Source organism: Tursiops truncatus, chromosome 1 (assembly GCF_011762595.2).
Source record: "Tursiops truncatus isolate mTurTru1 chromosome 1, mTurTru1.mat.Y, whole genome shotgun sequence".
Taxonomy (NCBI): domain Eukaryota; kingdom Metazoa; phylum Chordata; class Mammalia; order Artiodactyla; family Delphinidae; genus Tursiops; species Tursiops truncatus.
Genome location: NC_047034.1, coordinates 16457447 through 16484689, shown reverse-complemented (window position 1 = coordinate 16484689; position 27243 = coordinate 16457447). Strand labels below are relative to the sequence as shown.

General features: G+C 36.8%; 1 protein-coding gene across 1 annotated transcript in view; it reads right to left on the bottom strand.

Moving 5' to 3' along the window:
- Positions 1-8010: 8010 nt before the first annotated feature.
- The window catches only part of RRP15 (ribosomal RNA processing 15 homolog), a 46810-nt gene continuing 27577 nt past the window's right edge, over positions 8011-27243 (bottom strand). The window contains exon 5 of the mRNA XM_019920547.3: positions 8011-8515. Coding sequence (XP_019776106.1) covers positions 8372-8515 — 144 coding nt within the window. The 3' untranslated portion in view covers positions 8011-8371. The remainder of the gene's footprint in view (positions 8516-27243) is intronic.

Here is a 27243-nt window from a genome sequence, read left to right as displayed (position 1 = left end):
CACAGGGTCATAGGACTGACTGGATGAGTTAAGGGCATTATAAACTGTTAAACACTATCTGGCACACAATAATTACTGTATAAATGTTTGCTGTTCTTATGACGTGCTCTGGTCCAACTTATACTTGACTGGTTGATGGGCCGACCTTCATGCAGTCATCAACTGCACCTCTCCATGTCGACCCCTTGGAGTGTTCTATTAAGACAGTATTTAGAGTTTTGGTTCTGGAACAGCTGAAGTAGACAGTAAATATATTTTAATTTCTCATTAAAGGTCAGGACCTTGGTACTCAGTGTGAACTCGACTTTTCAGGCCGTCAAAAATTATTTTCTTAAAAAAAGAATGTATTACGTTCTTCTATTCATCTAATGAATCTTTGGCATTTGAAAATTTTACTTATGCTATCCATAATTTTTTACATTTTCAGTCTACATGCAATTCTTGACACGTGATTTCACCAGTCTTCACGCCATCATGTTAAATGGTAGCACAAAAGTGGAAGTACCACAGTTGATGTCTGTGTGTGCCCTCAAGTCACTGAACTTGTAGGTTGTCTAGAATTTGTTGTTATTAAAAATAATGCTATTATACTGTTCACACAGCATTTTCTGTAATTAGGATCTTTTCCTGAGGAGGGTTTCTAGAAGTAGAATTACTGGGTGAACACAAATTTTACTATCTGCCAGACTTTGAACTTTTCTGGGAGGAACTCATTATCTAGAAGAGGAACGTTTATGATTAGAGATCAGAAATGAATAACAAGTCTACACGCACAGCATCTAAACCTCCAAATACATAATACTGTTTCCTGAGACCCTCCCTACTACATAGCAGGCACTGTGCTAGACAGACGCTGTGCACTCATTGTTCCAATCCCTCCAATATACACAAACATATCCCTGTGCCTGAGGTACATGCTAGCCTTAAAAAGTTTTAAGACATTTTTGCAACAACACATGGCTTAATGTGAGTCCAAATTGAACTCTGAACTCAGTTCTGATTCCAAAATTTTGCCTTCTGTCATCTAACAACGAATACTGATATTTCTAAAAATATTCCATGTAAATATAACTTCATTTATCATTAAAAGTGTACTTGGGAGTCCTCATAAGGACTAAAGTATGGCAGCTGTGTCATGCAATAGATATTCCTATCATTCCTACCATTTGTAGAGAAGGATAATGTCACCTTGAACCTTTTGGACTCTGAGCTTTTACTATTTATAATACACTTAAGAGATCCCAGTGTTACTGTACAAAGACAAATATTACGTAGAGGCAGCCCTGATGTTGTGCTGGGTACTACTCAGTATTTCAGGATAACTGCTGTCTGGCTGCCCGGCTGATGTTTTGAGAGCTGATGTCAATCCCTTGTTTATGTCCATCCCACGGGAGGGGATCCATTTTTACCGAAGACTGAAGTCTGGCTCTGCGAGCACGCAGAGGCAACTGTCTAGAAGCCTCAGGGTGAATCAACAGCTGCAAGGCCACCCACACAAAGGACGCGGCTCTCAGCTGTCTCTCCATTCAGAGCCCCAGTTGGTCCTGACCCCATACAAATTTGGTGTTGCTGCTTTGATGTTTATGAACCGATTGCATTAAAGACCCAGGGTAATGATTCTGGGGTTAGAGAAACTGTTCTTTATACAAATGTGGTTTAACACCTCATCATTTTAAACTGGCTGTACTAACAACGCTCATGGTGCTCTTTGTTTTCCGGGTTTTTTGCCCAAATCTGCAACCTCCATTTGCTCTGGCAGGATGTCGAGTGTGTGCTGGGATAGATCTGAGCTGCTAGATACCTCGGGAGCCCTGCCACTCAAGGCGCTTCCTCAGGAAACCTCCTAAACAAGGAGGCTCCCGACAGAAGTCCCCAGCGCTGGAATTCACTGGCTTAGATGGCACCTGCTGTCTGCTGCTCTGACAGTTCTCAGCACGTCCCTTTAGTGCATCACAAACCTACTGTTTCACAGTACAGCACTGAGACTTAAAGTTTAGTGTGTTCATTCTGAAAGCTGCAGGTGGTACTACTAAAAAAGCAAATGCTATGTGTCATACACAGTGGCCTAACATGTAAGGACAATAGTTATACCTCAGGAAATAATTATAAAGCAACTTAATATAACTTTTTAAAAATACAAATAGTGAAAAAGACATCAACCATAATTTAGTCAATAAAAATCACACCAGTATTTGTATATACTTAAATTGTATCAGTAAATGTTTATGTAACAATTCAAGATAGACTTATGATTCCAAAATTTACTGATATTTTATTAGACTAAATATATGCTCTGTGACTTTATTCTCTTCTTAGGGAGACAGACCACCACTAGCCATGTGCAGCTTTTAAAATTTGAAGTAATTAATGAAAAATCCAGCTTCTCTGTATCCCTAGCCACACTGGAGAGGCTCCATAGCCACTTGTGCTACCATATTGGACAGTGGAGATATATTTCCATCATCACAGAAAGTCCTAGCGGACAGTAGTGATGTAGAGACTAAAATTATAAGGAATCAGGCCCACTTCTCTAACATATACCCTTGTTTAACTACTCGAATGAAAACCAAAGAGCATTGGACAGAAAGCTAAATATATACTCCTGCTATAGTGGAGGGGTGGGTGAATGAGGTGAGCGGTTTTGGACCAGATGTTGCTAACAAAGCAAAATGAAACATATTTTGTAACTGTCTCTGAGGACAACTCTTCTGAATACAAAAGTTTCATCACACACCTAGATAAATAGCCCTAAATCATAACTCCCTGAAAGTAGGCTCAGTAGACCAGATGAAAAATATTAATGTGTTTCTAAGCTACAAAACATCCTTTAGAGAATCTAAAATTGTTTAAGAATTGTTGGACGATATCTTCAAACTACAAAATTCTGATTAGATTTATTACAACTCGTAGTATTTTGTTAACCACCAATCACTACTCTAAATGTCCTGTCACCTATCTCAGACACCATTTTACTTCCAAATCTGTTCATTGGTCCTCCTGATTGATATATTTAATCAAGTTCTGAAAAGCTCACACAGGGAAAAAATTTACCAGGAGGCCTACCTTTGCTGCAATAGTCAGTAAGATTCATCTATCCAGCTGGCCAAAATTCAGACTCCTGCTTTCTTGGGGAAGGAATGAGAGAGCTTTTTGTAGGCATGGAAGAGTTCTCTCTCCCTTTTCCAAAATTTGTTCTAACTGCCAATTCACCTCAAATAGTCTTCGTACTCATAATATCTGCAGGACTCAACAGACTCACTACCTATCACAGATATACTGAGTGGAGACAAACATCAGTCATGTTGATCCTAATAGATACATTTAAGGAAGGAGCAGTATGAACTCTGCTTCCTTCAACTGAAAACCGTTTCCAAGTAAAAATGAACTTATCATCGACAGAGTACCGACAAATTAACCTCTTCACACCCCTAGACAAGCTTCATTATTCTAGGACTCCTATTACTGTACAATTACTGTACAATTCTGTTACAATAGTTTTTTAATGTACAACTTAGATTCCACTATAATAGTTCTTTAAAAGGTTATCTTTTAACAAACATTTTTAAAGTCATGGCACATAACTGATTTATTTCAAGTTATCACTGTTAATCCAAATTGGCACACAACACAAATCATACAGTGGGCACGTACTGCAGGAAGTCGACTTTAAAAAGGAACAGGAGATTTGACTTTTTGATTTTTTACAGGAGCAAAATTACCCGTTATTTTGCCATAAACAATATGACTCAAATGATTCTAGTACAGTTCCTGGAACAGGTGCTCAATTAATGCCAGATAAATGCTTCATTTACCCTTCTAATTCTAGTAGGAAATCTAAGTCAAGAATCAATGGTAGGGCTTCCTTGGTGGCGCAGTAGTTAAGAATCTGCCTGCCAATGCAGGGGACACGGGTTCAAGCCCTGGTCTGGGAAGATTCCACATGCCGCAGAGCAACTAAGCCCGTGCGTCACAACTACTGAGCCTGCGCTCTAGAGCCCGCAAGCCACAACTACTGAGCCCACGTGCCACAACTACTGAAGCCTGCGTGCCTAGAGCCTGTGCTCTGCAACAAGAGCAGCCATGACAATGAGAAGCCCACACACCACAACAAGTAGCCCCCCCGCTCGCCGCAACTAGAGAGCCCGTGCACAGCAATGAAGACCCAACGCAGCCAAAAATAAAAAAACAATTTATTAAAGAAAAGGATCAACGGTAGCTACAGTTATTTCACATCTAAGTTAAAAATGTACCATTTGCTATTTTATGCATTGCTGTGGACTGAATTTTTGATCCCCCGCCTTCCACAATTCATATGTAGAAGCTCTATTCCTAATATGATAATATTGGAGGTGAAGCCCTTTAGGAGGCAATCAGGTCATGAGGCCCCTATAAAAGAGGCACTGAGAAAGATGATCTCTCTCTGCCTCAAGTAGACACAGCAAGAAGTCAGTTGTCTACAAACCAGGAGGAGGGTGCTCATCAGACATCAAATCTGCCAGCACCTTGATCTTGGACTTCCCAGCCTCCAGAACCATGAAAATAAATGTTTGTTGTTTTTCCCACCCAGTCTATGGTATCTGGTATAATGTCCTGGACTAAGACACACACACACACGCACACACACACACATTCACACTTCCTTAAGAAATTACAAATGTTAAAAAGTATCTACTGATTTTTCAAATGTATGTGTTAAAAGCGAAATTCACGGGGCACAAATATATCACTAATACTAAGTGCAATAATGGTACCCTGTGATCATTAAAAAAACTGAAAAAATAAAACTTCCATCCCATTTCACTTATGACTCTTTTATATTATATAATTTTATATTAATATAATTTATATATATATTAAAATTAGTATAATATAATTTTATATTAATAAACATCTATAATAAAATAAAGTAAGTAAATCCGTATAGGGAAGAAACAAGTTATCCAAAAGATGTAATATCAACTTACTTATTTGACCTCCTCCTATCTCTTCTAAATATTTATGCTCTATGATGAGTCCTTTACAGGCATTCTCTCAGGCCTTACAATTCCTTACAAGGTCCTCAGTTTGTCCATGTTTCTGTTCACACTTCAACCTTAGGACTTCTCTGCTGTTATATGTTAACTGGGACATCTGTAGGTGTCTAGAAACTGCAATTAAATGGCTTTATGGTTAAGTACTGTGTTTACATGTCCTAAAGACCAGCACGGGAGGAAGGATTAGTTTAGCTGGCAGCCACTGAATATTAAGTATGTTCATATGTGCAAAACACAGTGACTGAAAAGCCTTAAGAGGTTTTCCAAAATTTAAACATTCCCTTTCACCCACTTATTCATATTATAAAAGACAAAATATTTTAAAGGATTGGACTTACCCTCAAATAAATCTTCCAGAATTTCCTATGGAGTCATTTCAGGTTCTAAGTACTGAAAGCGAGCCTTTGAATTAGTCCATCCAAAGCGTTTCCAAGATATATTTTTCAATGAGTAGAATAATACTTAATCTATGTAGAAGTCTAGGTAACTTGAAACTAAATTCAGTATTCTAAGTTAAAGTACTAAACTACTGTAATGATTCTAAGTTATTGTCAGTCTGTAACAGGTATTAATTTTGTGAGATTTCAACACCTAAAAGCAAAAAATAAGCAATATTAAACTATGCTAATACTGAGAACATTCACCCTAGCCATCTGAATATCCAGATAAGGGAATAAGATAATACCTAGGTACTGGCTACCTGGTTACTATTTTCCATTGTTCTTTTTAAACAAACAAAAATAAAATCTTTTTATTACTCTATTACCCTAAATAGTTACCAAAAATAAAATCCAAATATTGTTATTTTTAGATAACTATGGGGGGGGAGGGGTATAGTAATGCTGTTCTTTCTCTTTTCCCTCCTTAAAGAACTCAAAGACAATATCAGAAGTTAGGTGCAGAATTATTTATCTGATTGATGTCAGAATTTAAATGTTGTAGGGGGACTTCCCAGGTAGCGCAGTGGTTAAGAATCCGGCTGTCAATGCAGGGGACACAGGTTCAAGCCCTGGTCCGGGAAGATCCCACGTGCCGCAGAGCAACTAAGCCTGTGCGCCACAACTACTGAGCCTGCACTCTAGAGCCCGCGAGCCACAACTACTGAAGCCTGCACGCCTAGAGCCCGTGCTCCGCAAGAAGAGAAGCCACCACAATGAGAAGCCCACGCACCACCACAAAGAGTAGCCCCTGCTCGCCACAACTAGAGAAAGCCCGCACGCAGCAACGAAGACCCAACGCAGCCAAAAATAAATAAATAAATAAATTTTAAAAATAAATAAATAAATGTTGTAGGTAAAATATTTAGGGTAGAGATGACAGAGCTAGATTATTTAAAACATCCATCTAAAGATACAGAGCTTTTAAAATAATATGCTCATCCTTAGATTCATATATGGTGGTATTTTGCTTAGATATTTGATTGCCAATATGCAGAGATATTAATACATATAAAACATCCTATCTTTATGACAAAAATTATTTCACGTGATTTACATATGCTTTACACCTTCTAACATAAGTGATTTTTTTTTCTTATAGCAGCAACTCAATTTTATTTTGGAATAAAATGATTTCTGAAAGAAGAAAATCTGCCAATATTCTCTTCCTTCCTTTCAGTTTGAAAATCTTGCTCAATTTTTCTAAATTAAACTAATGACTATATGATAAGTTTATGTTAAAAAACAACTTTTTTCCTAAACAAGAAGTTATTTACCCATTTCTATCACCTGATGTCCTGTTCAGAAGAAATTTTGCAAAGCTTTAATATGATTCAGAAACAGAATAATAGCAGGAAAAAAAAAGTAAAATCTTTAATTCTGAGAAGATAAAAGTTTTTAGGTGCTGCAAATTTGTTTCTCAAAATTATCTACGTGTAAGGTTGTATTGAAATATTTATCTGTGTTAAGTTATACTGAGATGTTTAGCATGCTCATGTTACTACTGAGGACTAGTTGTTCACATTTACTTATATTACACTGACAAAATAGCAGTTCTATAATTTAAGAAGACACTAAATTTCAAAAGTTTGGATACATACAAAAATGTACTTTGAGCTCTGCTGGTTTAATCATTTGATATCTTAGATGTATACCTTCCTTTAGGATAACAAATACCAGGCCATGGACTAATTTAACTTTGGTTACATAATACTTGTAACACCCAAATGGGTTTGCAAATATAAACGTCTCTGCTCTAGCACAGTTTTGAGGGGAGGATTATCCTTCGATATATAACAGATGCAAGCATGTGCAATTTGGTAGTAGGAGGGAACTATTTTTACTATGGAAAGATGGAGTAAGGGATGGACCCTTTTAAAAAAGAACAGATCACTTTTATTAAATAATTCCCCTACAAAGTTTGCATCTTAGGCCCAGTTTCACAGAAATTTTGGAATGATATTAAATAGCCCTGCTTTCTCTTCTCTTTTTGTTTAACACCTAGATTCTGAAAGTCATCCAATTTAATAATCTTTAAGACAACTATAAGAAATCAAGTCTCAGATCAGATGCAGTATCTGATGCAGACTATCTGTTGTCTAACTACCATTTCACTGGTCAGCCAGTCCATAAAAAAAGAATTTAAGCTAACTCAAATATTTAGGGAAAATAAGAGAAACGAGAACATGTCAAATATGCTTCCTAAGAAATTATGCCTCATTGCATAAGTTAAATATGAGAATTTCCACCTCAGTAAATCTCTCATACAAAAATAACCTAACACTTAAAATAAATCTAAGCCATTATTTATATATATTACTTAGCATATAAAAGGAAATAATATAAAAGTAGAAATTTGATGTTTCTTAAATCATAATTGCCAGAGTGTCTAAAAATAAAATCATCACCCCAAATCAGAAATGCTATAATTTAAAAATTTGCTACATAGTTTTTCTCAATAGCTCACCAAAAAAAACACACCAACCCTTCCCCACAAAAAATATACATATATAGGTCTGTAAGTTAGAGGCTGAAAAATATTAACTTCAAGGAGTTCATTTTAATTATGAATTGATATTGCATTTCTACAACCCTTGGTGATACTTAAATAAAACACCAATATCCAAAAGCAACAGGTAAACCTATAATGAACTTGGCAAAATGCATATCTCAAGTAGAAATATTTCTTTCTACGAACGTTCTAAAGAACAATGCTTAAAATTATACAAGGTTTGAAATATCATTTTAACCAAGTTTACATGAAAAAGAGAAACACCAAAGTTGATAACAGTGAAAGTCTTTTGGCTCTCTTACAAATGGTATCTTTATAATTCCCCAACTTTCAGAGCACGAGTATTTTTCTAGGAAAAATAAAATGGAAACTGTGTTTCTTATATAGCTTTATGTGTCAGAGTCACTTCCAGACCCCGGTCTGTTGTCATCTGGTCCATCACTTCCTTTGTCCCAGTCTTTCATGGATGCTCCCATCATGAAATTATCACGTAGGATAGCCCATCCTGGGCCCTCTTCTGATTTTGCTTCAGTCTGTGGAAAATTATACAATCAAAATATTCAGAAGTCAATTTCATCATAAGGAAATTTTAAAATTCCAAGCTATAAAACAAACCTGTCAACACTTTTATAATAGGAGTGAAATCAAGACAAATTATAGACTGACTTTATTTATACATTATGATCATATATGCACAAATATGTAGTACTATGTTAAAATATTTCAGCCTTATAAAAGAACCATGGAGCAGAATTAAACTTTTTTTTTTTTTGCAGTGGGGGGTATAATACAGTAAAATCTAGGTTTGGTATCAATTTTTAAAATCTTCTGACAATCAAAGCAGACTTACAAAATATCGTTTAACATTCAGTGATAACTTATTAGAAAATGTTTGGCAAATTATTTTAACACAAAGAAAAATTTAACAAAGGTTTTTAACCCAAAATAAATTAAAGGCGAGAAAATGAAACTAACCTGATACTGTGCTAGGTTTTAATAGATGCTATCTCATTTAACATTTGATAAAAATTTGAACCAGGGCTTCCCTGGTGGCGCAGTGGTTGAGAATCTGCCTGTTAATGCAGGGGACACGGGTTTGAGCCCTGGTCTGGGAGGATCCCACATGCCACGGAGCAACTGGGCCCGTGAGCCACAACTACTGAGCCTGCGTGTCTGGAGCCTGTGCTCCGCAACAAGAGAGGCCGCGATAGTGAGTGGCCCCCGCTCTCCGCAACTAGAGAAAGCCCTCGCACAGAAACGAAGACCCAACACAGCAAAAATAATAAATTAATTAATAAAACTCACTCCAAATTTCAAAAAAAAAAAAAAATTGAACCAAATGTTCTTTATTTAGGTTATAATCTCACTGCCTGGCCAAATCATAGACTCAAAAGACTAATCACATGCTAAAACCATAAATATCTGAAACAGGCAATAAACATAATAGGTAGTCAATTCATTTTGTTTATTCATAGGATTTATATAAAACTATGTAAGAGAGGCTAAGAATTACAGCCTCTTATTTCATGCTACAACAGTACCACCTTGTGGCATTAATTAGGTAATGCAGGATGCTGAACTCTAAACTGGTTTCTGTCCTTCATTCCACAAATATTTACTGAGAACTGCATATCAAATACCTTTCTCAGTGTTAGAAACAGAGTGATGAACAAAACAAAGTCCCTGTCTTCATGGAGCTAACAGTCTGTGCTTTTCTACTCATGCCATTCACAGAAATACACAATGTGGGAAAAATCTCTCTAAATATACGGGAACCCATTTGGTTAGAAAATACTGTTACCTTATGGGAGCCATTAATCATATAAAAAGCAATTATTAAGGGAAAAGATCTCTTAACTGGGTTAAGAGATTACTTATCTAATTCTGCTGAAGCTATCTTTTATTTTAAAAAATATAGCCCTGAAACAGTCATACCATTAAAAAAAAAAAAAGGACACTATTACAAACAGGAAAAATCTCCTATTGGCTTACTCCTCAGGGCTTGTCCCTCAGTAGAACCCAAAGACTGGACAGCATATAAATGTGACCAAAGATTTGCAGAAATGACTTAGTGAATCAAACAGTGCACTTTGTACTATAATTTAACCAGCATAAAGAAACAAAAATATCTGTGCTAGGTTAAACCCAACAGTAAAACAGTTCCAATGGTTTTCACGCCACACTGATAGAGAGTAATGAAGTAGAAAGGCAATTTATAACGCTGCTCACAGAGGATGCTAACACCTCCCCATCCCTCATCTCTACAGTGTCAAACCTACATTCCTAAAAACGATTTCTGCTTCTGTCAGATTAAACTACCTAACTGGATAAAAGGCCATTTTCCCTGATTCAACTGAAGTTTTCTTTGCCAATCTCTTCACCTTACTTAAAAGAGACAGTTGCTCCCAATGAACAGAGATCCACTTAGAACCAATAACTGTAACACTTCTCCTGCCAAATTAATTATTCAAAGTTTTCAATTAAATTCTAAAAAGTGTATGCTTCCTGGTATAGGCATACACAAATTACTAACTAGTAAAGACAGCCTGACATTAATGTTTGTGTTTACATGCGAGTATGCACAACCTTAATGGTAAGGCTCCATGTTTAAATAACTACACCCAACATGCTATGAACACGTTACCGACCCAGAGCAGGCAGACCCCACGTGACCGACCTCAATGCAGACTTGCTTCTACATGAGAGCTCACCCTGACAGCCAACTTCTGCCGCATCACAGAGTTGCAGGCACCACAAGAAACAAGGGAAGGAAGAAGGGGAGACGAGGACAAAATCTCAAACAGGCAGTTCAGAAAGAAAGAAAGGAATAACAGTGGACCAAAGGAAAGGATTCATTAATTTAAATGGTTAGACCTACTGTCTCGATCAAGACGATCAAGTAAACGTATGTTTTAGGCAAAGAGAGCGATCATAGCATAAATTCAAAGCTCTTCTCAATTGTCCAACTGGAAAATAATGAAGTAAAGCTTTACTGGAGGGTCTTGGTGGTGGCGTTCTGGTTTTCAAGCACTCATACAGTCTGCTTCAGTCAGTCTCAAAGTGTGGCCCTCACACCAGCATCAGCATCACTTGTTAGGAATTCACAATCTCAGGCCCATAAACACAGAAACATTAAAAAAAAAAACAACCCCCAAAACCTGGGCCCTGTTCCGGACCTACTGAATCAGAAACTCTGGTTTAATCGGTTTTAATAAGCCAACCAGCGCTTCTGATGCTCACTAAAGCCTGAGAACCACCAAATGAAAGGACAAATATTTCTTAGAGACAGTTTTCTTTCACTGCTGTAAGACTAAGTACACTTTACGGCTGAGAGAGAAAAGATTTCAGATTTTGGAATCCAATGCAGACACAGCACTGGATGCTTGACAGACTGCCACCATTCAAGCTTCATTACAGTGGCATTTTTATACCACAAAGCAACAATATGGAGAAAAAAACTGACAACACAAAATTTAGTACTAACAAGTGTAGGTTAATATAGTTTAAAACCAGGTATTTTCTATAGTATCTCTCAAGACGGCAGCTCAAGAAAAAAAACATCTCTCAAGATGACCCTTTAACTTCTAATGCCTCCACGTGCTGAAGAAATATGCAGCAAGAAAGAAGGCAGGGGATCCGTGTGAAGGCGGCTGTTTGAACACAGACAACTAGTCCTGCTCAACTGCACAGCTTAAGCAACAAAGGAAAAGTGACTGTTGTTTTAAAGACATAATCCACTAGGACAAGATCCAAAGAGAAAAACAGCCACAAAGTTTTAGACGGTGGAAGCAGATGGACTGGAGGCAACTGTCTTGGCAAAGCCAAGGAAGGTGAATCCTACAACTGCGACTGTCAGGCTGACAGCTAACCCAAATCACACGGCAGAATGTTCAGGGGAAAAAACCCAAAAGTTAGAAACGGGCAGTTCTGGGTACTTCTGGAAGTGAGGGTAAGAACAGAGGAACCAAAATAAAGAGAATTGGGTGACAGTTATCTTAAGAAACAATCAGGTCTCTAGATCCGTTCCCCCCTCCACACTCCCCTGGCAGAACATTTGAGGCTTAACCCCTGGAGAGGTTATGAGCTAGCACAGATGAAGGCACAGGTGCAGTACCAAAACCAAGGGATTAGGTTACACACACACACACACACACACACACACACACACACACACACACACACACACCACCTCCAACAATGAGTCCCAGCCTTCTTCTCACATTGGGCTCCCAAAATGCTGGTCAGCAGATCTTTTTTCTCCAGGCAGGAGATCAGGAATACTCTAGAAAATCTGACCAGTTAATAACAAATAACCCATAGAGAGAAGCCTACATTAAAGCTCACATGTCATGTGGACAATATCCACATACTCAGAGTTTCCAGTAACCTTTTTAGGATTATTTGTTCTAGTCATGAACAGACAACTAAGGTTTATCAGAAAGAAGACAGAGAATAACATAAACACAAGCATTTAAAAAGCAACTTGCTTGGGAGACTGGATTGACATATATACACTAATATGTATAAAACAGATAATTAATAAGAACCTGCTGTATAAAAAATAAATAAAATTCAATAAATAAATGAAAAATAAAAAGCAAATTGCAGGAAAAAGAAACTATTCAGGCAGACAGCAGAAGCAAGAAGAACTACAATCCTGCAGCCTGTGGAACAAAAACCACGTTCACAGAAAGACAGACAAGATGAAAAGGCAGAGGGCTATGTACCAGATGAAGGAACAAGATAAAAACCCAGAAAAACAACTAAATGAAGTGCAGATAGGCAACCTTCCTGAAAAAGAATTCAGAATAATGATAGTGAAGACGATCCAGGACCTCAGAAAAACAATGGAGGCAAAGATCGAGAAGATGCAAGAAATGTTTAACAAAGACCCAGAAGAATTAAAAAATAAACAGAGATGAACAATACAATAACTGAAATGAAAAATACACTAGAAGGAATCAACAGCAGAATAACTGAGGCAGAAGAACAGATAAGTGACCTGGAAGACAGAATGGTGGAATTCACTGTTGTGGAACAGAATAGAGAAAAAAGAATGAAAAGAATTGAAAACAGCCTAAGAGACCTCTGGGACAACATTAAACTCAACAACATTCACATTATAGGGGTCCCAGAAGGAGAATAGAGAGAGAAAGGACCAGAGAAAATATCTGAAGAGATTATAGTCAAAAACTTCCCTAGCATGGGAAAGGAAATAGCCACCCAAGTCCAGGAAGCGCAGAGACTCCCATACAAGATAAATCCAAGGAGAAACATGCCGAGACACACAGTAATCAAATTGGCAAAAATTAAAGACAAAGAAAAATTATTGAAAGCAGCAAGGGGAAAACGACAAATAACATACAAGGGATCTCCCATAAGGTTAACAGCTGATTTCTCAGCAGAAACCCTACAAGCCAGAAGGGAGTGGCATGACATATTTAAAGTGATGAAAGGGAAGAACCTACAACCAAGATTACTCTACCTGACAAGCATCTCATTCAGATTCAATGGAGAAGTCAAAAGCTTTACAGACAAGCAAAAGCTAAGAGAATTCAGCACCACCAAACCAGCTCTACAACAAATGCTAAAGGAACTTCTCTAAATGGGAAACACAACAGAAGAAAAGGACCTACAAAAACAAACCCAAAGCAATTAAGAAAATGGTAATAGGAGCATACATATCGATAATTACCTTAAACGTGAATGGATTAAATACTCCAACCAGAAGACACAGGCTCGCTGAATGGATACAAAAACAAGACCCATATATATGCTGTCTATGACAGACCCACTTCAGACCTAGGGACACATACAGACTGAAAGTGAGGGGATGGAAAAAGGTATTCCATGCAAATGGAAATCAAAAGAAAGCTGGAGTAGCAATACTCATACCAGATAAAATAGACTTTAAAATAAAGAATGTTACAAGAGACAAGGAAAGGACACTACATAATGATCAAGGGATCAATCCAAGAAGAAGACATAACAATTATACATATATATGCACCCAACATAGGAGCACCTCAATACATAAGGCAACTGCTAACAGCTATAAAAGAGGAAATTGACAGTAACACAGTAATAGTGGGGGACTTTAACACCTCACTTACACCAATGGACAGATCATCCAAAATGAAAATAAATAAGGAAACACAAGCTTTAAATGATACATTAAGCAGGATGGACTTAATTGATATTTATAGGACATTCCATACAAAAACAGCAGATTACACTTTCTTCTCAAGTGCACACAGAACATTCTCCAGGATAGATCACATCTTGCTTGGGTCACAAATCAAGTCTCAGGAAATTTAAGAAAATTGAAATCATATCAAGCATCTTTTCTGACCACAATGCTATGTGATTAGAAATCAATTACAGGGAAAAAAATGTAAAAAACACAAACACATGGAGGCTAAACAATACGTTACTAAATAACCAAGAAATCACTGATGAAATCAAAGAGGAAACCAAAAAGTACCTAGAGACAAATGAAAATGAAAACGTGATGAACCAAAACCTATGGGATTGCAGCAAAGGAAGTTCTAAGAGGGAAGTTTACAGCAATACAATCCTACCTCAAGAAACAACAAACATCTCAAATAAACAACCTAACCTTACACCTAAAGGAACTAGAGAAAGAACAACAAACAAAACCCAAAGTCAGTAGAGGGAAAGAAATCATAAAGACAAGAGCAGAAATAAATGAAACAGAAACAAAGAAGACAATAGCAAAAATCGATAAAACTAAAAGCTGGTTCTTTGGAAAGATAAACAAAATCGATAAACCATTAGCCAGACTCATCAAGAAAAAGAGGGAGAGGACTCAAATCAATAAAATTAGAAATGAAAAAGGAGAAGTTACAACAGATACCGCAGAAATGCAAAGCATCCTAAGAGACTACTACAAGCAACTCTATGCCAATAAAATGGACAACCTGGAAGAAATGGACAAACTTTTAGAAAGGTATAACCTTCCAAAACTGAACAAGGAAGAAATAGAATATATGAACAGACCAATCACAAGTAGTGAAATTGAAACTGTGATTAAAAATCTTCCAACAAACCAAAGTCCAGGACCACATGGCTTCACAGGTGAATTCCATCAAATATTTAGAGAAGAGCTAACATCCATCCTTCTCAAGCTCTTCCAAAAAATTGCAGAGGAAGGAACACTCCCAAACTCATTCTATGAGGCCACCATCACCCTGATACCACAACTAGACAAAGATACTATAAAAAGAGAAAATTACAGACCAATATCACTGATGAAGATAGATACAAAAATCCTCAACAAAATACTAGCAAACAGAATCCAACAACACATTAAAAGGATCATACACCATGATCAAGTTGGATTTATCCCAGGGATGCAAGGAATCTTCAATATATGCAAATCAATCAATGTGATAACCATATTAAGAAATTGAAAAAAAACCCATATGATCATCTCAATAGATGCAGAAAAAGTTTTTGACAAAATTCAACACCCATTTATGATAAAAACTCTCCAGAAAGTGAGCATAGAGGGAACCTACCTCAACATAATAAAGGCCATATACGACAAACCCATAGCAAACATCATTCTCAATGGTGAAAAACTGAAAGCATTTCCTCTAAGATCAGGAACAAGACAAGGATGTCCACTCTCACCACTATTATTCAACATAGCTTTGGAAGTCCTAGCCACAGCAATCATAGAAGAAAAAGAAATAAAAGGAATACAAATGGGAAAAGAAGAAGTAAAACTGTCACTGTTTGCAGATGACATGATACTATACATAGAGAATCCTAAAGAGGCCACCAGAAAACTACTAGAGCTAATCAATGAATTTGGTAAAGTTGCAGGATACAAAATTAATGCACAGAAATCTCTTGCATTCCTATACACTAACAACAAAAGATCAGAAACAGAAATTAAGGAAACAATCCCATTTACCATTGCAACATAAAGAATAAAATACCTAGGAATAAACCTATCTAAGGAGGTAAAAGACCTGTACTCAGAAAACTATAAGACACTGATGAAAGAAATTAAGGATGATACAAACAGATGGAGAGATATACCATGTTCTTGGATTGGAAGAATCAATATTGTGAAAATGACTTACTACCCAAAGCAATCTACAGATTCAGTGCAATCCCTATCAAATTACCAATGGCATTTTTTACAGAACTAGAACAAAAAATCTTAAAACTTGTTTGGAGACACAAAAGATCCCAAATAGCCACAGCAGTCTTGAGGGAAAAAAACAGAGCTGGAGGAATCAGACTCCCTGACTTCAGACTATACTACAAAGCTACAGTAATCAAGACAGTATGGTACTGGCACAAAAACAGAAATATAGATCAATGGAACAGGATAGAAAGCCCAGAGATAAACCCACGCACCTATCGTCAACTAATCTATGACAAAGGAGGCAAGGATATTCAATGGAGAAAAGACAGTCTCTTCAATAAGTGGTGCAGGGAAAACTGGACAGCTACATGTAAAAGAATGAAATTAGAACACTCCCTAACACCATACACAAAAATAAACTCAAAATGGATCAGAGACCTAAATGTAAGACCAGACACTATAAAACTCTTAGAGGAAAACATAGGAAGAACACTCTTTGATATAAATCACAGAAAGATCTTTTTTGATCCACCTCCTAGAGTAATGGAAATAAAAACAAAAATAAACAAATGGGACCTAATGAAACTTAAAAGCTTTTGCAAAGCAAAGGAAACTACAAACAAGACGAAAAGACAACCCTCAGAATGGGAGAAAATATTTGCAAAGGAATCAATGGACAAAGGATTAATCTCCAAAATATATAAACAGCTCATGCAGCTCAGTATTAAGAAAACAAACAACCCACTCCAAAAAAGGACCTAAATAGACATTTCTCCAAAGAAGACATACAGATGGCCAAGAAGCACATGAAAAGCTGCTCAACATCACTAATTATTAGAGAAATGCAAATCAAAACTACCATGAGGTATCACCTCACACCAGTTAGAATGGGCATCCACAGAAAATCTACAAACAACAAATGTTGGAGAGGGTGTGGAGAAAAGGGAACCCTCTTGCACTGTTGGTGGGAATGTAATTGATACAGCTACTATGGAGAACAGTATGGAGGTTCCTTAAAAAACTAAAAATAGAACTACCATATGACCCAGTAATCCCACTACTGGGCATATACCCAGAGAAAACCATAATTCAAAAAGACACATGCACCCCAATGTTCATTGCAGCACTATTTACAATAGCCAAGTCATGGAAGCAAGCTAAACGCCCACCGACAGACGAATGGATAAAGAAGATGTGGTACATATATACAATGGAATATTACTCAGCCATAAAAAGGAACGAAATTGAGTCATTTGTGGAGATGTGGATGGATCTAGAGTCTGTCATATAGAGTGAAGTTAAGTCAGAAAGAGAAAAACAAATATCGTATATTAATGCATATATGTGGAACCTAGAAAAATGGTACAGATGAACTGGTTTGCAGGGCAGAAATTGAGACACAGATGTAGGGAACAAACGTATGGACAGCAAGGGGGGAAAGTGGCGGCGGGGGGAGGAGTGGTGGTGGGATGAATTGGGAGATTGCAACTGACATATACACACTAATATGTATAAAATAGATAACTAATAAGAATCTGCTGTTTAAAAAATAAATTAAATTAAATTAAAAAGAGAATATACTAGATAAACTTTAGTCAGTTGCTTTTAGTGTCTTTTACAAAAACAAGAAGCTCTGGGGAAAACAAGATGTTTCTGCTAGGACAAAATGCATGACAGGACAATACTGCCTGGGTGTGGTTTGGTTTTTAGTGCCTGGGGCATAGTCCATATTAATAGTATTTCTCATAATCCTCCTGATATGATCACTGGAGAAGAGTGGGAATTGAGCTTTTTCACTTATTTCTTTAAAAAAAAAAAAGAAACTATTCAAATAAAGAAAATTTAGGGGAAAATACCATTAATATCCTTGAAGAGTTAGAAGATTATATTGCATCCACAAAGAGAGAACAGTTACTATTTTAAAATAAACATTAAGAGAATAACAAAGAGCTTGAAATTTAAAACACGATGGCAGAAATAAAAAAATTATTATAAGGGTGAGAAGATAAAGTTAAGGAAACCACGCAAAAAAGAGTAAAAAGAAAAATGTGATGGAAAACAGAAGAAAAAGTAAGATAATTGGAGAACCAGTCCAAGAGGTTTAACATACAAATAACAGGTCTACAGACAGAGATATGCAAAAATGGAGAGGAGGAAAATTGATGAACTACTTCAAGAAAATTTCCCGAAAGTGAAGGACACACATTTCCAGAGTGAAAGGAGCCCTCCTGAAAGTCCAAAACACTAAAGAAAAATTGAGCCACATCAAGGACACCATGTACAATTTCAGAACAAAGGGGTGCTAAAAGAATGCGCTATAAGCTGCCAGAAAGCAAACAAATAAATCACATACATACAGATGATCAGGAATCAGAATAAGATTCAGATTTTCCTACAGCACCACTGGAAGCAAAAAAGCAATAGATGAATGCTTTCCAAATGCTAAAAGAAAAGAATTTCCAATTGAACATTTAATACCCAGATACACTGTTATTCAAGTGTGAGGACAGAATAGAGGCACTTTCAGACACATGAGGTACCCAAAACTTTACTTCCAATTAAGCCTTTCTCGAGAAACTACTGAGAATGCCCTCCACAAAAAGGTGGAGTAAATCAAGAAGAGAAAGACACAGGAAAGAAAAAAATAAGGACATCCAATGCAGGAAAGAGAAGGGCATGTCCAGGATGAGACTGAATGGAGACTCCAGCACGGTGACTAGTCAGGCAGGGAGGAAAGCTTGCAGCAGTGACCTCAGGAAAGGCTGCTGAGAGCTGTCATCACCAGCCAACTGCCACAGTCCCATCATTTTAACTGGACAAAACCCCTAGAGGGTATGCTTTACCGAAACAGTGGGAGTAAACCAAGAAAGAAGAAGATACGAGATCCAGGAAATAGGGAATCCAATCCAGCAGACATTCCAAGGATCAGAAGAAATTTACGTCCCAGGATGACAACTGTGAAGCGGCCCAAGGGAGCAATCAACCCAGAAAAAGGAAAATAGAGGATTCTAGGAGAGAATGTCTCCAATAAAGTTTTTATAATAGATACATTACCTGAGGTAATTTCATTTTGAAAAACTAAATAAATTGTGGACATTAAATATGAAAATCAAGGCAATTATTCATTTCAGGAAAAACAAATAGAAAGGAAACATAAGTAAGGAATATTACAATCTTCAGCTGTAAATAATACTTGTACAGGCATAATAATATATGCTGAACACTGAATTAGCAAAAAATTATAAACTAACTATATTGAAAGGACATCCGGGAGGAAACAGAATGTGTAAGAGGAATGAAATATTTGCCTACAATAAGAGAAAGCCAACAGGTAACACCTCAAATTGACAAATCAAAAGATCTGGCTCTGTGATAGCTGGGAATATGAGATGTGTAAGTGCCAGCAGAACTAGCCACAGGAGCCAGCTGTCCTGGTTGCCCAGGTTGCCCTGGGGTCAGAGCCGTGCAGAGTAGACAGAATGGTGCAGAAAACTGCTTTATTTGATCATGAACTTTTTGGCAAAATGTGGTCTTTTAAACTATATGCCTAAGTAAAAATTAATTTAAAAAGGAAAAAATAGGACAACAAGGAGAAAACCAACTATTCTTCAATCATTTCCACAAATCCCCAAGTTTTACAAGCCTCCTCCAACATCTTCCTAAAAAAATCTCCCCCAAGAAACCTTTCTGGTTTTATTAACCATAATGATTCTGCTTTCCTTTCTAACTTATTCAATGAAAAAAAGAATTATACTATGAAGCTATTATGTGCCAGACACTTTATATAATATTCCCTTGCTTCTAATTCTCCTAAGTTTCCTAGCCAGGTTGCCATCATCCTTCTCATCTTTAATAAGGAAACTAAGGCTCAAAGAAGTGAAGCAACTTATTTAAGTCAGAGTTAATAAACAGCTGAGTCAATACTTAAATCCAGATCCATTTGATTCCAAAGCCCAAGTTCTTTCCATAATACTACACTGCTCTACAACTTAATCAATATGAACACAATATATTACTAAGTCATCTGTTATAACCTAAAAATTACACAGTAGAGTGAGTACTAAAGTACACTGAAAACAACTGAATACACTTTCAGATAATTTCTACGAAAGTCAAAACTTGGGCAAATTATCTCATACAACAGATTTACATAATTTCAACTTACTGGATCTTTTCCATAAAGATGACTTAACCATTAAGTAGAAAACCTCCTAAATGCTTGGAGCACCCACAAAGAAAAGGTGGATCAGAGATTAATATAAGAAAAGGAGAAAGCTTGAAGCAAATTCCAAATGTGTCATTTGTTGGTAAAATTTCCCTAGGGCGATCCCTAGATAGGTTTCATTAAATGTTAAGACATCACGAGAATTAAAGTTTTTGTTTTATTTGTAAAATAGAAGTAGTGGCAATATGATGTATTATGTTTACAACAGGAATAAAAAACCAAGAGAGTTCTGGATGTGAATCATTGTTAACCACTGACTACAACACTACAAATGAGAAAGTTTAGATAGAGGTCCGAGACCTGAAAGAAATTAAATGTACTTCCCTTTCTTAACCTTGGTATAAATGTAATGTAAGAGACAGTTAATCATACTGTACATGTGAGGCACAGATATTTACCACCATCAGATGGAAGTTGTTTTGACACCTAAGTCTGGATGTCTTGACATCTAAGACGGGATTGATAAAAATTTAGCAACTTATGAGGTCTGTCAGGGTTACTGCAAGGCAGCAATGACTCAATGACCTAAAGCAACCTACAAGACAACTCTCTGTGCCTACATCAACTGAAAAATAAAACTGACTTAAATGCAAAAAACTTAATGAAAACCATATGACGCAAGGAAACAAAATAGTCCCCACCCTCACTGGCCTGGTTTTACACAAATATTTAATCAAGATCATACAGAAGCAGTCTGTGTTGATTTTGAAGATGAAGACAACCCTTAAAAATGTTAATCAGCTTCCATTTCAAGGTTCAAACATACACTGGCAGCTATTGAAAAGAAAACTGAAAACAGAGGTTTGGAATTATTCATTAGTCTAATACCAAATAATTAAGAGCTTAACCTCATTTCAGTTTTGAAGGGGGAAAATTAAAGTCAAATCCTAAAAAAATAAACATTATAATCATATCTAAATTTAGCAATCAGCAATAGCTGATTTCATTGCTTTCCCTAAGAAGAGCGTTCTGTTTCCATTTTAATTTATTTTCACCTAAACTAAAAAAGGTTCATACCACTGGTTAAATTCATCTTAATACCTTTGTTGTTGCAAATTTTTGTAAGCTATTTACAGCTGTAGTTAGTAATCTCCCCTACATTTGTGAAAGGAAAATCAAAATGGAGTCAGTATTGCTAAGAGAGCCCTCTAAAACACAGCCAAGGGGCCATTAAAGAAGTGTGACTTATGCACATCTCAGCCTGGACGGAATCTCACCCTTTGACCTGATGAAGCCATCCAGAACATCTACCAGAAATTCGTGACAGCATAGCCTATCTACTTATTGGACCCTACCCTAAAACAACTCATGATTTCTTAAGGACAAAAATATTTTCTGACTTCAGTCAGAGTCAATCACAATTCTCGTCGGGTGCCTTTTAACAACCTCATGGCTTTTCATCTTTATGATGAAACTTTCTCTTCCCTGTAACACTCTTCTGGGATCAACCGAATCGTCTGCATCTCCCAAACTGCAATTCTTAAGACCCCAAATAAACTCTTTTCTTATTTGCAGACTCCTGCTTCTTTTTTTTTTTCTTTTTTTTTTGGTTGACATATTAAATCCTATCTAAAAGTTCTGCCTTGAAATGAAGGGTATATGAGAAATCCCTTTATATTAAAAAATGTATTCTGGTAGAAATCAAAAGAAGTAAAATATAGCCCCAAATCTTTAGAATTTAAATAAGAGCACAAATGATTTTCTAATTGTGCAAGACATTGTTAACATACCTCTAAAGAACTGAAAATTCAATCATAAAGGACTGAAAATTTTCAATCTAGAATATACGAGAATTCCAGTGAAGAACCTACTGATTCAAGTTTATATGAAAGATCCCATATCTGAACAAACTCAAACTTTTCTCTGATTCCCACAGAATTCTTAATAAGCAATTCCTACTTGCCTTTATCAATTTTTGCCTTCTCTATTCCTTCACAAGCTTGTTTAACTCTTACTAGGATGGTATTCCAGGCAACAAGCCCACTGGGCTTCATTTTTGTTAACTTTTTGTTTAGTTTCCAGATTCTTGTACAGTTTACAAATTCAGATGGGTAATTTCTAAGATCCAAGCAAACTAGAAAAGCATTTAATAAGAGATCCCAGGAAAAAAGATCAAGATGCTGAAATCATGTCACCTTTAATTACAGCCCAAGCACATATTAAATGTACAGAACTCTCTAAGAAAACCTAATGCTGCCTGGCTTTCCAAGAATTCAGGCCTAATATTCCTGGAAAACAAGCTTTTTTGATGCATTTTTTTCCATCCACTATACTGTTTTTTGCTTTTATTTCATTTGCTGCCCTTCACTTTACTATGCACTTAACACTTACGTCCTTGTTCAAAGTGGTTCTATTTGGTTTCTTCTGTTCTAACTTGCTATCTATATACATCTAGCTCCACAAAATTAAGTCTTAGGAAACATTCCTGCATCCCTGATTTTCTTCATTGTTTATATTCTCTTAAGAATTGTTAAAAGCTGACTATACTGCCTAAAAAGACAAACAGAACATCTCAAGGAGCCTTTTGACACAAGTGCTCTATACATTTTCATACTCAATTAGGATCATGAAATATTTAGAATACACTCTGCCAGTCAGTCTCTTAAAGCACATCCTTATTCTTATACCTACTACATTACATAGTACATTAGTGAGAATTGAGATTTATAAACAAATTAGCAGAGCTATGAATTTATCTAGAAAAGAGACACCAATGTTTTAATATCACAACTTTGTTAAAAGCTTAAATGAAAAAAAACATACATAAGCCCCTCCTCCATGTGAGGACACAGCAAGAAGACATGGCTATGAACCAGGAAGCGGGTCCTCACCAGACACCAAATCTGCCAGTGCCCTGATCTTGGACTCCCAGACTCCAGAACTTTGAGAAATGAATGTCTGTTGTTTCAGCCACCTAGTCTGTGTTAATCTATTATAGCAACTTGAATGGGCTAAGACAGCATGTTACCTATTTCCTCTTCTGAAATATGAGGGACGATAATAGTAAATACTCTCTCCCTCACATATCACATACACACATAGCCATAAAGGTCATTGATATAAATAAATGGCTGCTTTTGCCAACACAAAACTCCTTGTCATTCTTTTAAATGTAATATGTGATTATTATCCCTCCATTCTTCTCCTTAATTTCTTGAAGTACCCAACCCCCAAGGTCTTTGCAGCAATGAAACGTACAGACTTCTTGCTAGTCCAACACTGCAGTTAGTTTATGAGATGGGGTATCAACAAGGAAAAATTTTTTTTCAAAATATGGAAAAGTTCTTTGTAAAACCATGAAAAGCTAGCTATACAAACAAAACTAAGTTATATCTGGTAGATAATATGCATACTATCAATCAATCTAGTGAAGTCAACAAAAGATTTAAAAATAAATGGATTGTCTCACTAGAGTTCCTTGTACAAATGGGTGATTCCAAGTCTGGGACACAGGAAGTTCAAGGTTTGGTCTGGGACATCTTGTTATCCCAGAAGGCAAGAAGTACTCAAAGAAAAATGGGGTCATGTCAAAAGGGCACAAGAGCCACTTTGCACTGGTTCCCATTACCTCATTTGTGAATTTAAGCATCAAAAAGCATAATGTTTGTAAAATACTGAACAAATAAAAATTCTTATGTCCATGATACTAAACAAAAAACAACAAAAGGCGGGGGGAGAGAAGGCTCTCTTGCCAGCACTGGAGATGACTGCTAACCCAACTCCTCACTCCAGAAAGCAGTAATTAAAGGGAAGGGAACATTAGCCCCCATCTTTAGGAAATTAAATTCATCCCTAGAAAAATTAAATAAATAAAAAATAAATGAGAAAATCACCATTCTGTAAACTCCAATGACATAACTGTTTTAAACAAGGATCATCAATTGATGCTAAAAGGCAAAGGAAAGATAGAGAAAGGTACTTGCTCCTTCCAAAGTTATTCATCCCAGAAATTACTTTATAACTGTAGGGGGGAAATGCACTTTTAATAAGGGACTATTTATTACCACTTTAACCAAATGAAAAACTACCATCACTAATATGGATGTGATGCAATAGTAAGTACAGAGCATCTAAGTATCACACCTATGAAATAGGCCAAAAGAGTTTAACCTAAATCCTAACCTTTAGTCCTAACTTCCAGCCTACTAAAAAAGGGGTAGAGGGGAACAAGTTAAAAGATATCATGACAAAACCATCAGGCAAATTCAGAATCTGGATTCATTCTTCAAGACAACTGGTTTGTCTCTTTATATATTCTTCTTAAAAAAAGGTGGGGTGGGGTGGGAGAGGACAAGGGACTGGTCAAGAAGAAAAGAGACCAGGATACAAGCAAATGCTCGGTGTGAACCTCGACTGGATTCCAGTTCTCGAAGTTATAAAAGAATCCTTTGAATTCTGTGGTATGTGAATCATACAACAATAAACCTAATTTTTAAAAAAGAATCTCTGGGACAGTATAGGGACTACCTTCAAATAATCATCCCAAACAAACAAAAACTAGGTGGAGAGAGGATAGGCAGACAGGTATAAAATAAACACATGGACAAGTGCTAACAATTTTAGAAACTAGGTGACAGAAATACTGGTCTTTCACATGTTTTTCCTGTTTGAAAATTTTCTATAAAATAACTGAAAAAAAAAAGGATTCTAAAATTTCTATTAGGCAAACAATGATTAAATGATATCCAATAACTTTAAATTCCTTGATAAATGAATAGAAAGTCAATTCTAACAGTAAACTTATAAAGAATTTTCTTTCTTTTTTTTTTTTTTTTGGCCACACTGCGTGGCTTCCGGGATTTTAGGTCCCCGACCAGGGATTGAACCCAGGCCCACAGCAGTGAAAGCGCCAAGTCCTAACCACTGGACCACCAGAGAATTCCCCAAAGAATTTTCTAAATGAGTCTAATGAGTTTCATAATTCTGAAGTGTTTTACTATAATATTTTATCTTACTTCCTCCTTAACCAGTTTTAAGGAATGAGGTTTTAAAGTGGGTCATTCCCCAAGTGCTACTACATAACCAGTGAAGGGGAGGTGAGACCCAGAACTCAGCAAGCTGCCTTGCTTACCTCTCTGTCTAGTCTGGGCAGGCAACACTGGGGCTCGCCAGACAGCCCCCCTTCTTTCCAGCTCATCTAGGTGAGAGAATGGAGACAGTTTTCTGTTCTGCTTCTAAAAAAGTACCTCACTATTTTAAGCACACGGGCACTAATGGCTGAAAGACAGTTCTGGAGCAATAGAGACTAGGTTTTCACCCCGAGTCTGTCAATTATTATCAGTGTGTCCTGAGGCAAGTCATTTAATCTGACTTTGGGTTTCTCATCTTTAAATGAGAGTTCTAGTATTTCTTAAAATGATAATTATATAAAAACACCTTCCATAGTACCTGGCGCAAAGCAAACAATAATAAGGCCCCTCCCAGCCCATTTACCCTGTCCCTACCACTAATGCCCTGAGTCATCACGTACACACAGAGCCCCCGACTGAGGACATCTGTGATCTTCTAATGTTCTGCGCACTATTCACAAAGTTGAGAACGTTCAAATAGTAGGAAAGCACCCACTTAGAAACCAAATCCCCCTTGCTAAGGAAGAAAGTTACAGTTCAACCACAGCTTGAAGTGTGGGGTAAGAGAAAGTGGACACATTTCTAGGTCCTCAAAATCTAGTTTTATTACTTTGTAAGAAGAATGCATTACTAGGCCAGACACACCTAAATGAGAGAGAACCTTCCAAATCTAAACACAATTTTTATTCAATTATTAGATAATTTTTGGACGATCCAGTAATTCAGCAGTAGTAACAACAGTTTCCTTACAAACTAGCTTCCAAATTCAGATTCATCTTTAACTATTACCTGTTAGGAAAAAATAAGAACTGACTATAAGAAACTCATTCTAATGACATGCTATTGCAAACATTTATATAGTGCTTCCTAGATGCCAAGCTTTCTAATTCTAAGCACTTTACGTATACTAAATCACCTGACTCTCACAGTATCTCTGTGAGGTCGTTATAACTCCTAGAATGACTGTCTTAAACAGAGAAGTATCCTAGGTTTGGTGTGGGTAAGCAACCCATCTGCAGTTAGCGGCAGACCAAGTATTCTGAACCCAGGCGGTCTGGTTCTCTAGTCAGTGTGTAAAATAATTCTTTTGATTTTTAAAAATGCACCATAAGTGCAAACACATGGGTGTAAGACACATCTTGTGCAGGACATTTAAATTAAAAAACAAAAATCAAAGAAAGAAAGAAAAAGCCTCAATCTCACTGATGAAAATCCTATGCAAGCAGCCACTTCAGCCCCTTCAAATAGAACATTTCTTCAAAGCAGGCCAGAAGATGTACGGCACCACTATTAATTTTTATTTTAACAGTAACTAAAGATTTCCACAGCAGCTCCATAATTATATTTTTCACTTATACCCATATTTCCCCCATGTCAAATGCTGTATGTTACCACACTGCCAAACGTACGTTCCCTTTGATTAAAACTGCTGTTCAAATCAGAAACCACCCTATGTTAAAATTAAACAGCATATTTTAAAAGTGAGTACAAAGAGAAACTGGCTTTAGGCTGTTCCCATCAACAGCAAAGTGTACAATCATGCTCATTCTTACTTCAAACTTGGAGTCTCTCTTTTGTCTAAACTCTAATCTATTTAGGCATTTTCAGTAAACAAACATTAAGCTGAATTATTTACAAAGTGAGCATTCCACACATTCCTGTTAGAGCCGCTTTCATGTGAGAGTAAAACAGTGTTGCCCTGCAATGTAGGGGCAACTTAAGGACAGCATCTTTCTCCACCCCCTTGCCTGCCTTCCACACCCCCAACTCCTTTTAAAAACGGAGGCCTGGAAATGGCTGGGGGACCACCTAGGGACCTGTGTGAGGAGTCCCTCCATTCCTAGG